We start from the raw sequence: 14,333 nt of genomic DNA, 5'->3' as shown, positions 1-14,333 counted from the left end.
GCTCCTATCCTGATAAATAAGTTTCTACATTTTCCAATGGTTCTGACAAATAATTAAATATGAAAAAAAATATAAAGATTGCTTATATGTATGTGTAAGAGAATAAAGTTGTGAAAGTTACCTCCCAAGAAAGTATCTGTATTGCCGGGATACACTAGGAGTTTTTCGGTCGGATAAGTCCTTGGATACTAAGAAATTATGCTGTATTTTGTCCCGTTTGAGCTCAACGGTACACTTGACATCCTGCCATAATTCTCCAGCAAACGATTGTTCCGTTGATCCGACATTAACAGGATTTGTTTCATTATTCAAATTTGCACCTTTTATATTTGTATCAATGCCAGCAGCATTATTTTGCATGTCTGGTGGTATTTCGTACTTATTATGGAGCATCCATCTGATGGGCAGTTGTTTATAACTCACGCTTGAGCTTGTGCTTGTGCTTGGCTTTACTATACCCTCCAAAATGTCTATGTAGTGGTCTGGAGGAGTAACACGGTCAGGGACATTAATCCCAAGATTTGCAAAGTACTCTTCAACTTTCTTCACCGATCCATGATACACAGTAAGTCCACCTTTGGCTAGGAGTATCAAGTCATCAAACATCTTGAATAACGCATAGCTGAACCAGAAAATTACCCTTTTACAATTTGTTTAATGAAAAGAATATAAAGTCAATGTACATGCAATCTATTTTAGGCAATGTAAGAAAAATGAATTCTATGAGGAAGAGAGTCTTTTGTGATAGCCAGTAAACATGGTGTTGTGTGGGGTGGATGGTTGACTAGGGAGCACTCTAGCATGCTGGACTCCGATGAATGGAGAGATATCTATAACATTTCATAAGACTTTAGAGAGGGCATCATATTCAGATTTGGTAAAGGGCAAATTCTGTCATGATCTATGGTGCAACGATCGTCATGTTAAGGACTTGTCCAAGCTCCCCTTCAAGTTATTGTTGATGCTAAAAGTACAAAAGAATAAATAACGCCTTCTCCAACAGCTTAAGCTTTGGGAGTAATTGGTTGTTTCACATGGTATCAGAGTAAAAGGTCATGAGTTCAAACCTCCCTGATATAAAAAAATCCACATGCAATGCGCAACACAAAAGTGGGGCCACGTGTGCCATGTGTAGGCCAACCCAAAGAAAGAGGGGCCGCACGTGAGGGGGAGTGTTAATGTATACAAGAATAAATACACCTTCTCCAACAGCTTAAGCTTTTGGAGTAACTGGTTGTTTCACAGTTGATAGAAGGGCTAGGGTGATATGCTTAAATGTTAGACGCTAAGTTGCATCAATACTGGTAGAGTGCCGGAATTCGGCACGGATATCAAGTGTCGAATTCAGCAAACCTCAAAAAGAAAGATTATTGGGTTCGCCAAAATATTTCAATTAATTTTCAAATTTTAATTTTTTACATGATAGTATGGTTATAATCTAACTACTATATATAAAGGCAAAAAATGATGGGTTATTTTCTTCCATCCTTTGCTTTTATTTCCGCTTGTGTCCCACTGCCATAATTCCAATTGTATCCCACATCTCAGGGCATTTTTGTCATTTGCATTTGCAATCTAATCTAATCATATAATAATTATATATATATATATATATAACTGTGCCACGTGGCACCCCATGCATCCCGTTTTAAACGTTTTGAGTTCCAAAAGTTGGAATTTAAAAAGTCATTTTCTAAAGTTGGAATTTAATCGTGTCTCTCAATGACTTACCGAAGGAGGAATCTTTTCCAAACATATCCCATATCTCTCTCTCATGAATATACATTTATCATTTAAATGCATTTATCTGCTTTACATCTGTAATTATAGAGATTACAAAAGGATTTATTATCTTTCCTAAATAATTGCTATCTTTATTAAATCTTTTCATAATCTTCTGCGCGAATATCTCTCCTCTTTCCAAATACACGTTCATTGGTATTAAATGATACTAACTGATTCGTGTTGATGGGTATTTCCAAAACCGCATAATGTTTGCTGAATGTTTCGTATTCTAAAGTTGCCTTCCAATGTAACGTTTCCAATTCCAAAGGAATACCCATTTTTATTGCCCCAATTAAGAAATGAAGTTACAGGCCACAGCCTTCATCTCCATCAAAGACGGCACTTCTTCCTGGCAACGGCGTATTTCTCACTCGGTGTCAAGAGGGTAAAGGCCTGGCAACAAAGAGGACTACTTTTATGATTTCTTTGCTGGCCGTTATTAAATATGAGGTATCTACCGTATATCTCTGGGCATCAGGCTTCCTTTTAAGTTCTGGGCATCAGGTTTTCAAGAAATCAGATTTTCCGTTGGACTGATTTTTTAATGCGAAATACGAACTGGGCATTTATTTATTTTTCCTCATTTTGGTATTTTTTCATTGATATTGCCGGTTTCAAGAGGTTATGATAATCAGTCTTCCATGTCTGCTCATGTAAAACCCTCTCCTCCCGCCTCGTATTAACGGTGTTTTTTCTTCTCTTTTTCTTCCGCAGAGGGGAAGGCCGATTAGTCTCTCCAAACTGTATTGAAATTATATGTTTTTTCGAGTTACAGGGGTAAGAGCACCAAGTTGAAACTGGGGTTGTTTTTCTTTTCTTATATAGGTTGGAGTCGGTTATTGGATTTTTGATGTTTTGAATTTAGCGTGCTCCAAATGAAAACTAATTGAAGACATGATCAAAGGGTTGTCCTTTCCCTGCACCTCAATTATAACTTTAAAGTAGTGGATCACCAAGGCCTAAAGCATGTAAATTCTCATGTTTATTTCCTACCATCCATGAAAAATTTTATGGACAACATAATTTCTTCATTTTTTCCTTTTTCCTAGACAAGGTTTCTGGCTACATTAAGATTTTTCCTAATCCATGTTTCTGAAAGCGAGCCATATAGCTGACTGCTTTCTATGTCATTACCTCTAATACTTTCATCTTTTTTTCTTTTTACCAGTGTCGCTTCACAGATGGCACAACGAAAGGTGTTCAATCACAATGAATTCAGTTATGTGCTTGATGTTTGCTCTTATTTGGGCGCGGCCTTAAGATCTTTTTCAAGTTAAACATGAAAAGTAGCCTATTTTCAGAACATGAAAAATCTATTCGTCAATTTCGTCAATCAGTTTGACACTCACAATCAGTTGTCATAACTCATAATCTCAAACGAACAGGGCCTAAGTGATTGGATTGTGACTAGAACTTACCTAGGTTCATCTAGCGTAAGATTTCAATTTCACTAACAAACAATATGAAAAATAACATTTTCTGTTTTAATTTTTTTATTTCATTTCATGGCATCTATTTTCTTCATTTTTCTATCATAATTTCTTAGTCACACATGCATTACGCACGTGCATTTTTACTAGTATATCAAAAACATAAACAGGTTAGGTCAATATATTCGAATAATGTATAAGCTACATGAGAAGCTTAGAGAAATGTTCATTTGTTGAGATACGGACCCTTACCAAAAAGAGAACATGTAAGAAAAGGGAGAATCTTCATGAACTGGCTTCCACGAATCAAAGTTTCACGGCATTGAGATGGTGGTAAAGTGAGAACGCATAAAGAGCATATATACATATAGAAACACACACACAGATATATATATATATATATATATATATATATATATATATATAAAGAGAGAGAGAGAGAGAGAGAGAGAGAGAGAGAGAGAGAAAACGGTTCCTACACACGTGTAGATAAGTTATCTACACACTAGCTTAAAATACAGTGGGGGCCCACATTGTTTGGGTGATCCAAACCATTCATTTTTAAGGCCCTCACATAGATAGGGTGTCCACAAAAAATCAGATCCATAGGATCATCCTAACCATTCGAAATGTGGAGGCAAAAGATGGACTAATTTGTGAAGGTTTACAGACATCCATTTTACATCCACAAATCGTAGGGTTGGGATGATCCTATGGATCTGATTTTTTGTAGACACCCTATCTATGTGAGGGCCTTTAAAATGGATGGCTTGGATCACCCAAACAATGTGGGCCCCCACTGTGTTTTAAGCTAGTGTGTAGAGAACTCTCTACACATGTGTAGGAACCGTTTTCTCATATATATATATATTAGTTTTTGGTAATAGAATAATAAATGAGCAATTTTTTTGGAACAATAAGACACTTCCAATCGCTCTCATAACAAAACTAAGGGAAACCGCATCACTAGGATTATTGAAGAAACAAGCTTTGGAAGTCCAGCTTCATCTCCAAAATAGTGATGCGCAGGTCACCACGGTTCATAATGTCAACCAAAACCGACACAAAAAGAGCAACATGTTTCCATTTCCATCCCCACCGAAACAAAATATTTCAGTCAACATGCAAAAATTTCTGCACCATTTCAATCATGTCGACCGAAGCGCTATCACTGTAGTATTTAAATTAAATAACTCCAATAAGCATATCAAGTTTTAAATCAAAATACAACAACTAATTGTTGATTTAATGCATTTGCACATGTACTTGTGCATGAATTTTTTTTATTTTTATGGATTAATAGTTTTGAAATGGGCAATGATATTTTCACCCCCCCCCCCCCCCCCGCCCCAAGGATGATGCGCCCCCCTTTTAACATGATTTGACATAAAAAAGAATTAAGTCTGCCCACAATTCACGTTAAAAGGGGGGCGCATCATCATACATGGGGTTTAAAAAATCATTCTCCCTTTTGAAAATAGGGAAAAGTAAAGAATCAAAACAAAAATGGAAAGAAATGGAGAAAAGTACATTTATTTTAAAAAAAATTAATCACACATACTAGATGAAATTTCGCGACTGACAGAGTCAACTTTTGCTTTCCCTTCAAAAATTAATTATTTTCTTTAATTTATTAGGAAATCCTTTAAAAATAGGGAAAGAACATTTTTTTTTAAAAAAAACCTTATAATATATGCATGTCAGCTTCTAAAATTTTGTGTGAGTTATTCTTGCCTGATCTTCAAATTAACAGAGTCGGATTTTTTCTCTTCGAAATTTTTTTTTTATTTGTCTATTAGAAATTTCTTTAGATTTCGAGTATTTTCATTCATATATTGTACTTTCTTTATGATATAATTAATGGACCGACATTTTACCTACATCTTGTGTTTATTTGAAGTACATGCGTATGTCATATATATTTTCAGTTTAGAATGGATCTTACTATTCTAGACATGTGTGACAACGCATGTCATTAAGTGATTGATCCATGGTTTTAAATTTTCACCGAAATCCGAAATTTCGGCCGAAATTTGGTTTATCCCATTAAGGGATTTCACCCAAAAATCTCGATTTTTGATAATTATTTAATATTATCCAGAAACTTCGGGCGAAATTATCAAAAATTTGGCTTCTGTACGCTATAAAATAGCCGTTAATTTGATTTCATTGGATTTCGGACGAAATTTTGAAATTTCGGTGAAGACCGAAATGCATTCCGAAACCGAAACGTGAAACCATGGATTGATCTTGATAAATCATTGGCTGATTCTTGTGAGTTTTGGAAAATCTTCGAAAGTTCGGAACTCTAATGTCCACAGCTATTGCAAAGCAGATTTTCACATTCTTGAAATCTATGAGATTTAGGCTGGAAAATTAATGTCATTTGTGCATTCACTTGTAGATAGAAGGGGAATATTTTACTAGATTTGCCCTCCAGGCAGTTTCTCATCTCTTGTTTCAAATGATTTCAAAAATATAAGACGTAACAAAAAAAGAAAAACAAAACATACTAATTAAAAGTCATTCTAAATGAATTTAACAATTTACCTAGGTTGGTGAACCACCATGCAGATGTTTACAGCTTCAAGAGCCTCACGACGAAGAGCTCTAATAAGCAATTGAGAAGAAGAACTGTCAAGACCAGATGTAGGTTCATCTAGAATCAAGAGTGAAGGTTCCATTACCATCTCCAACCCGACATTTACTCTTTTCCTTTGCCCTCCTGAGATTCCCCGCTTCTCCACCGTTCCAACCAAGGAATCTCGTACTGCTTGTAGTCCCAAAGACTCGATAACTCTTTCAACAACTAGAACCTTTTCCGGTTTGGGCATATCAGCGGAAAGTCTTCAATAATAATAAAAAAAACAAATGGAAAAGGCAAAAAAATAACAATTAGCATGAAAAAAATACCTTCTGACAACTCCAAAGTATACAGGAAAGCACAATGCCAAAGGAAAAAGATGAAAAAGACAGTCTCTTCGGAAGGCAAGCACATAAAACGAAAAGCTACAATTTTAACAATAAATTGATTATTTCAAGAACCGCCTCAGTATGTCAAACAACATTTGGAAAGTCATATTAAATTTAGAAAGCTAAGAACTATGATTTTGATGTCGCTGATTTATATGATGTCAATTTACAGAGTAAAACAATTAAATAACATGAGATGGGATGTTGAGACTATAAATGAGTATGTAAAATTATTTCAGAAATTTGAAGTGAAAACAGATATACTAGATGAGACGAATAGTCAAGGAAAAGTTTAGAACAGAGCTACAAGATGACAAAGTCCCATCATTTCTAAATGAACAGCTAGCAGTCCCTCCAATTAGCAATTCACATGTATAATGTAATAATTAGATCATGAGAATAATAAACCAACTAGCAATAGCCACAAACGATCAACTTGAAAGTAATAAGATATTTCCAGTGCTAAGTGGCAAAAAATGAATACATTGACCTTTTTTTAATAAATGCTCAGAAGCCCAATGGTGGGTGAGCAGACTTAGTTTAGATAGGTTTCAAACATCAAACCGAACTCCAAAACTTATAAATAATAGAGCTTTTATTCTTAGTTATTGTTAGTTTCCTACATGGTGTGATGGTGAGGGAAAGAGACGATGAAAGAGGATGAGAAAAGAGGGAAGGAAGAAGAGAATGGCATGAAAGAGAGAAGAGAGATGTCGTATCCTCTCTCCCCACATTATATATAATGTAATATATAATACCAATAGACCAAAATGCCCTTATGGCGTGAATATGACCAACAATCCCCCTCAAGCTGGAATGTATGAACCAAGCTTGTTACAAGCATCTTTTAACCTAGCACGCCCTAATGGTTTAGTGAACACATCCGCAAGCTGGTCTGTTGATCGAGTGAACATGGTGCATATTTCTCCTCCTGAATTCTCTAACGAATGAAATGGCAATCCACTTCAATGTGTTTGGTTCGCTCATGGAAGACGAGGTTGATGGCAATATGAATTGCAGATCTATTATCACAATACAATCGTGATGGTCCTGAAGGTGGAAAACCAATCTCTGATAGGAAAGAACGTAACCAAAGCAACTCTCCACTAGTATATGACACAGCTCTGTATTCTGCTTTCGCACTGGATTTAGATACAATATCCTGCTTTTTTACTTCTCCAAAACACCATATCACCTAACAAATGTACAGAAACAAGTTGTCAACCTCCTGTCTGCTGGAAACCCTGCCCAATCTGCATCAGTAAATCCCTCTACTCTCTCATGACCATTTTTACTAAAACATAAGCCTTTTCCTGGTGTGCCGTTCAAGTATTTGAAAATCTGAATCACTGCAGCCCAATGAGAGGTGGGAGGAGAACTCATAAACTGACTGACCACTCCTACAGCATATGAGATATCAGGGCGAGTGGCTGTCAAATAAATTAACTTCCCAACTAGTCTCTTGTATCCACATGGATCATCCAACAAGTCTCCTTGATCTGGAAGGAGTTTTACATTCGGATCCATAGGCATAGATGCTGGTTTTATCCCCATGAAACCCGTCTCCTCTAGAATATACAAAGTATACTTCCTCTATGACAAAGAAAGACCATCACGAGAGAGTGCGACATCAATGCCAAGGAAATATCTGAGAAGGCTCAAGTCTTTTGTTGAGAATTTTCCCTTGAGGAAAGTCTTCAATCTATGTATTCCACCTTTATCATTCTAGTAATCACAATATCATCCACGTAAACAATCAAGAATATATAAGCAGCACTGGACTGGTAGCTGAAAACAGAATGATCAACAACACACTGGTTCATACCAAAGCGCAGGACTACATCACTGACTTGTTCGAACCATGCCCTCGGAGATACAGCAAAAACATAGAAGGAAGAAAGTAGGATAACCTAACAATGTCCCGGAACCAACGATGAAGGAAAACTGGGAAAGAAACAAGTTTAGAACATGCAGAAAAGATGGTTTAAGGACTAATTTGAGAAGAACTTGAGAGTAAGAGGATTATTGTACCACAAAAAGGAAGGGAATCGTGTTGGACAAATCGTCTAGAGTGAAGGTTAAGAGAAAACTCACATTTGAAGCTATTAGGGTTAGGGTTTAGGGGAGAATCAAATGAGGGTTTGGGGTTGGGAATGAGATTAATGAAAGGGAGGGGCAGCTAGGGTTTGTGAAAGAAAGGTTTTGGGTTTTGGGTATTGCGCACAATTATTTTGAGTTTTTGAAATATGCGTACAAGATTTTTAGGGTTTTGGGTATTCTGGGTTTTTTTTTTAAATATGTGCACAAGTATTTTGGGGATTTGAGTATTTGTATGCGAAATCAAAAACTTTGGGATTTGGGTTCTGCCAAATATCTTGGTATTTTGGGAATTGATTTAGGTCACTTCCAGTGGTGATGATTATGGTTTAGGTTTGGAGATTTGGATTTTGGATGCGTCCTGTTAGGGTTAGGGTTGATGAAGATGTGGTTTTGGGTTATGCGCAGGAATTGATTTAGGTCACTTCCAATGGTGATGGTTATGGTTTGGATTTGAAGATTTGGATTTTAGGTTTTGGATGCGATGGTTGGAGTTATGGTTGATGAAGATATAGTAATTGTATCTTTGCCTTCACAGAGGAAACTCTTGATCTTCAACCCGGAGCTCTAATACCATGTTAGTTTTCTACATGGTGTGATGGTGAGTGAAAGTGAGGATGAAAGAGGATGAGAGGAGAGGAAGGAAGAAGAGAATGGCGTGAAAGAGAGAAGAGAGAAGCCGTATCCTCTCTCCCTATGTTATATATGTATATATATATATATATATATATATATATTGCAAATAGACCAAAATGCCCTTACGGCGTGAATACGACCAATAGTTATGAATACAGTTTTGTTGGGCATTTCATTTTGGTCAATGGGATGAGACATTTCAGTGTTTCATCTGTTTCGACGTTTTGTTTCGAAAGACACGACAACCAAATATGTTTTGAACAGTTAAAATTAATAAATAAAAAATATTTACCAAATATAAGAAATTATTATATCAACCAAATTTAACAAATGGTGTTTCAAAAGGAAATACAGGCATATCTGGTGATGGAGGCTATGAAGCACGGGTGCGGGGTGCGGGTGCGACACGACACGGGTACGCGGGTACATGATTTTCCAAAAAACTTGGGTGCGGGTGCGTTCAGGTGCGTTGAATATAATAATATTTTTTATTAAAAAAAAATTTTCAAAATAGGAAAGCAATCAAATAACAATAACATCACCATTCACCAAAATGGAAAATTCTAATATTACTCTTCATTTCATACGTGATTAAGTTCATCATTAAAGCACCAAAATAACATAAAGCACCAAAATAACATAAAGCATCAATGCATCATCAATCCTAGAAGTCAGTCGCTTCATCTCCAATATCGACAACATCGTCCTCTACGTCATCGGTAAAAACAATGGACTCCAACTCCGGCTCATCCAAAGAAAGACTAGCAACTTCAAGTACCCCTACATCCTCGAAGGAATCAAATGTATCTCCACCTATGTCCCACATCTTTGTCTCTCCTTGCTTATATTGTGGAGTTTGTCTTGAGAGAAGCCGAAGATTGCTATGAACGAAAACCAAATCTTCAGCTCGTTGGAGAGTTATCTTGTTCCTCTTGAGAGAATGCAGAAAAGAGTAAGTGCTGCAATTCCTCTCGGCACAAGATGACGATGAAGGTTGCATAAGGATCTTCAAAGCTATGCTTTAAAGCATAGGGGCACATGTATCATGGATGGCCGACCACTCATGAGGCTTGATGGTGAACCGTTCATTGATGGAATCAACATCATTGAATAATCCGGACTTCATGGAGAATTGCGCGAACTCCACATTAGCTCTTGTGCGGTCCGAGGAATTGGTGAAGTACCTCTTGAAGCACTTCATCCTCTCGGTATAAATTTCTGCATCCTTATGTGGAGGCACCCGACTTGAATCTTCAATAAGCCATTGCTCACTATAATACCTTTAAGAAAGAAAAAACTAATTTAGCTTCAAATTTCAAGTCAAAAGTTAGAACTTAGAAATAAACATAAATAACTAATAATCCAAATAAATTTTAAGTCACCTAACCTTGGATTCAATGAATGAGCCAAGCAATGAAGTGGAGTGTTGCTCTTGTTCCAACGAGCAACAAGAATCTCGTGCACCACGTCAAAAAATTTGGACTCCTCTTCTTTCCTCTTTCCTTCCTTCCTATATATTGCCGCCCTTACTTTCTCTATCATGGTATCCCACAAATCATAAACCAAGTGAAGTCAAGAAGTATCCGTGTCACACTCTCTAAGCATGTCATAGATGGGGGATGTGAATGCGAGTATGTAGTCGATAGAATCCCACCATACGTCATCTAACACCTTCTCTTTTACAAACCTCGATTTTCCCATGTCATCCTCCCTATAACAAGTCCATTTGTCGCTAATAACCATTGCTTGAAGACCTTGCTTTAAAAGTTTTAATCTCTTAAGCATAACAATAACACTCGCAAATCGAGTCTCCGTCACGGCAAGCAACTTCAAAGTGTTGAACTCGTTGAATATGGCTAGTCTCATGGAATGATTCATTATGAAATTCTTAATGATGCTAGCATCTCCCGAAACATCCGTTATCCAACTACATTCGTCATATGTAATTTGATTTGCTTCCACATTCTTCGCCGCACATATGTTCTTCAAAGCAAGGTTGAGGGTGTGCACCACACATGGAGTCCAAAAGATAGAAGGAAATTGTGCCTCACTAAGTTGCCCGGCCGCCTTGCAATTTGCGGCGTTGTCGGTAATTACTTGGACAACATTTTCATGCCCAACTTCCATAATTACCTCCTTCAACAAGTTGGCAATGAAATGTTTGTCCTTTGTCTCCCTCGAACAATCTACCGCCTTGAGAAACATAGGCCTACCCTCGGTTACCGCCATAAAGTTAATGAGAGGCCGCCTTTGTGAGTCACTCCATCCATCGCTAACAATGCTCACCCCTTTATCCTTCCATGTCTCTCTAAGGGGTTGCAACAACCTATCAACATTTGCCCTCTCTTTTTGTAGTAGAGTCGTTCTTAGCAAGTTGTACCCCGGAGGCAAATAACCGGAAATTGGATTGTTGGCCGCATAAGAGTATGAACTCGCATAGTGTAGGTTCCTTGCTAGGTGAAATGGCAAGCCACTAGATTAAAACATCCGAGCAATCTCGCCATGTAGGTGATCACGGGCCGCCATGTTAAATGCCTTTTCAATAGCACTCACACTTCCACTTGGACCACTTGTCTTCCTCCTCTTTAGATCAAAACTTGGAGGGACAAACATACTACTTGGGCAACTCAATGATCCACTACTTGATGATGGCGGCAATGGCACTCTCTTGGGAGCATTTTGCTTCATAGCCTCCTTGCATTCTTCCTCCAACCTTTGCATTCCGAGTAGGTCATTTGCTTTCACCTTAGGACACGCTCCGATTCCTTGTCCTGATACCTTCAACAAGTGCGCTCTAACCCTTGTGTAGGAGCTATTCCAACTCTTATGACAAAAATTACATTCCCATCTCACATTCTCTCCACCCTTAGGATATTTATCAAATCTAGTGGCATACCTCCATAAGGGCTTCGAGAGGTCTTCATCAGTAGAAGTAGAAGGTGGTGCATTTGTGGCTTGGGCGGGCGCTACTAGCCCCGGATGAAGACATTCTATTAAAAGAATAAACACAAATTTAGTACGCAAATAAGGTAATTGGACTCCCAATCGGTTGTCACAAGACTCATAATCTTATATCTTGATGGTCTAAAGTCTAAACCCTAAGCCCCTAATTGTGAGCCCAAATCAAGTTATTGGAATCAAAATTAAACATAATTTTGACTCATAAAATCAGTTTTGGGCTCCCAATCGATTGTCACAGTCTTAAATTAACATGGCCCTAAAGGGTAAAGGCTAAAGCCCTAACGACCTAACCCCTCTAATTGAGCCCAAAACGGATTTTGGGGGTCAAAATTAAACATAATTTTTTACTCCTAAAATCAGTTTTGGGGTCCCAATCGATTGTCACAATCTTAAATTAACATGGCCCTAAAGGGTAAGGGCTAAAGGCTAAAGCCCTAATGACCTAACCCCTCTAATTGAGCCCTAAAGGGCTCCCAATTGAATGTCACAATCTCAAATTAACATGGCCTGAAAGCTCACAATTGGAAATTTGGGATTTAGGGCTTTAGGCCCTAAAGCCCTAAATCCCAAATTCCCAATTGTGACCTCCAAACTGAAAATCAGTTTAGGGCTTCAAAATCACAATCCATTTTAAGATTATGCCAACCGATTGTGAGCTCCAAATTGATTTTTATGTGACTCACAATCGGTTAGGCTATATTTTAGGCAAATAACAAATAAAATAATGCAAATCACAAATAAAAATGAAGGAGAGAGAGAAAGAGAGTAGAGATTAAAAAAAAAAAAGAGACTGGAGAGAGATACAAAGAGAAAGAGAGAAGTAGAGAGAGAGAGAGTACCTTTAAGTAGGGTTAGGTTAGGGCTCCGACGGTGGCGGAGGCGGCGGTAGTAGTTGCAGGGAGAGAGAGGAGAAACCGAGAGGGAGAGGAGAAAATGAGAGAAGCCCGAGAGAGAGTGAGAGAGGAGAGTTGCAGGGAGAGAGAGAGAGAGAGAGAGAGAGAGAGAGAGAGAGAGATGCAGACGAGAGAGGGTGAGGCCGTGAGGGACGAGACAGAGAGGGTGAGGGAAAGAGTTGCGTGAGTGTGAGTGAGGGGGTTTGGGTTTTAAAACCCCTTTTATATAATTTAACCCCCCCCCCCCCCAAATTGCTATTGGCAGCCTCTTTTTTTGTTCGTTTTTTTAAACACTTAAAAACGTGTCAAGTGCGTCGGGGTGCGCACCCCAACCGCACCCGACCGTAAAAATTAGAAAAAAAAAAGATTTTTTAATCGGGTGCGCACCCGACACGCACCCGAGCGCACCCGTGTCGGATACGCACCCGATACGGGTACGCGGGCCATTTTGAAGCACCCGTGCTTCAGAGGATGGAGGTATTCTTAGAGACCACATGGGAAATCTTGTCTTTGCCTTTTCTCTTTATTATGAGTACGGTACTAACCAGAAAGCAAAAGTAAAAGGCATATTAGATGGCATTAATTATCCTTCACAAAGATCTGATTTTTTGTATCAGATCCTTTCGAATGGAAGTTCTTTGGACTAGGGACTTTCTTCATCTTCCTAAACTTTCTTCATCTTCACTTTGGGGAGCCGTCATCTTCATCATCTTTCTCCTGGAGGAGAAAAGTCTTCTCCTTTTAGGGACTCTCTTGGAAGAGATCCAAAAGGGCCCTTTAGAGAGTCTCTGAAAAGATATTCTAAAGGGGATTTTCTTCTTTCTCTCGAAGGAGAAAGATCTTCTTTCGCTTAGAGACACCATCATCTTTATCTTTTGAGGGAAATCGCCGTCTTTATCATCTTTCTCCCGGAAGATAAAGGTCTTCTCCCTTTAGGGAGTCTATGAGAAGAGATCCTAAACGCACCTTTAGAAAGTCTTTGGAAAGAGATTCTAAAAGGATTTTCTTCTTTCTCCCGAAGGAGAAATGTCTTCTTTCTTTTAGGGAAACCACCATCTTTATCTTTTGGGGGAAACCGTCGTCTTTATCATCTTTCTCCCGGAAGAGAAAGGTCTTCTCCGAATAGAAAGGTTTTCTCCCTTTAGGAAGTCTTTGTGAAAAGATCCTAAAGGTACCTTCAGAAAGTCTCTTGAAGAGATTCTAAAAGGATTTTCTTCATCCTTCTCATGAAAGAGAAAGGTCTTCTCCCTGGATAAAATCTGCAAAAGAAAAAAAGAAATTGTTGGACTAAATCTTTTCTTACCTTTCTTTTTCTTCTGTTTTTCCTTTCGTGTAGCTTTTTCGCCCAGAATATCCGATCCCCTTTGTTGAAGGATCTTCCCTCTATTTATAGAATTCATCTTGAAGTGGTTAGGCAATTGCCACCTCACCCCTTATCTCTCAACTTCACGATCTCCACTTCCTCTTCTGTGGAGAATTACGTAACTCCCTCCTTTTTGAAAAGTGGGTCACTCATCTCTTCCTTTTGCGAGACTTATTTTGCTCCCTAAAATTTAGA

At 38.1% G+C, this 14,333-nt stretch overlaps 1 protein-coding gene across 1 annotated transcript in view; it reads right to left on the bottom strand.

The window, feature by feature from the left end:
• LOC143853976 (ABC transporter G family member 28-like) overlaps positions 1 to 14,333 on the bottom strand; it is a 100,682-nt gene that overhangs the window by 26,102 nt on the left and 60,247 nt on the right. The window contains exons 9-10 of the mRNA XM_077363671.1: positions 5,766 to 6,062; positions 122 to 622 (exon numbers count right to left, since the gene is read on the bottom strand). Of these exons, the coding sequence (XP_077219786.1) occupies positions 122 to 622; positions 5,766 to 6,062 (798 nt within the window). The remainder of the gene's footprint in view (positions 1 to 121; positions 623 to 5,765; positions 6,063 to 14,333) is intronic.

The sequence above is a fragment of the Tasmannia lanceolata genome, unplaced genomic scaffold (genome assembly GCF_043159265.1).
Source record: "Tasmannia lanceolata isolate RefF3 unplaced genomic scaffold, GAP_Taslan_0.1 ptg000020l, whole genome shotgun sequence".
Taxonomy (NCBI): Eukaryota; Viridiplantae; Streptophyta; class Magnoliopsida; order Canellales; family Winteraceae; genus Tasmannia; species Tasmannia lanceolata.
Note: the sequence above shows the minus strand (reverse complement) of the source record. Positions and strands in the feature narration are given on the sequence as shown.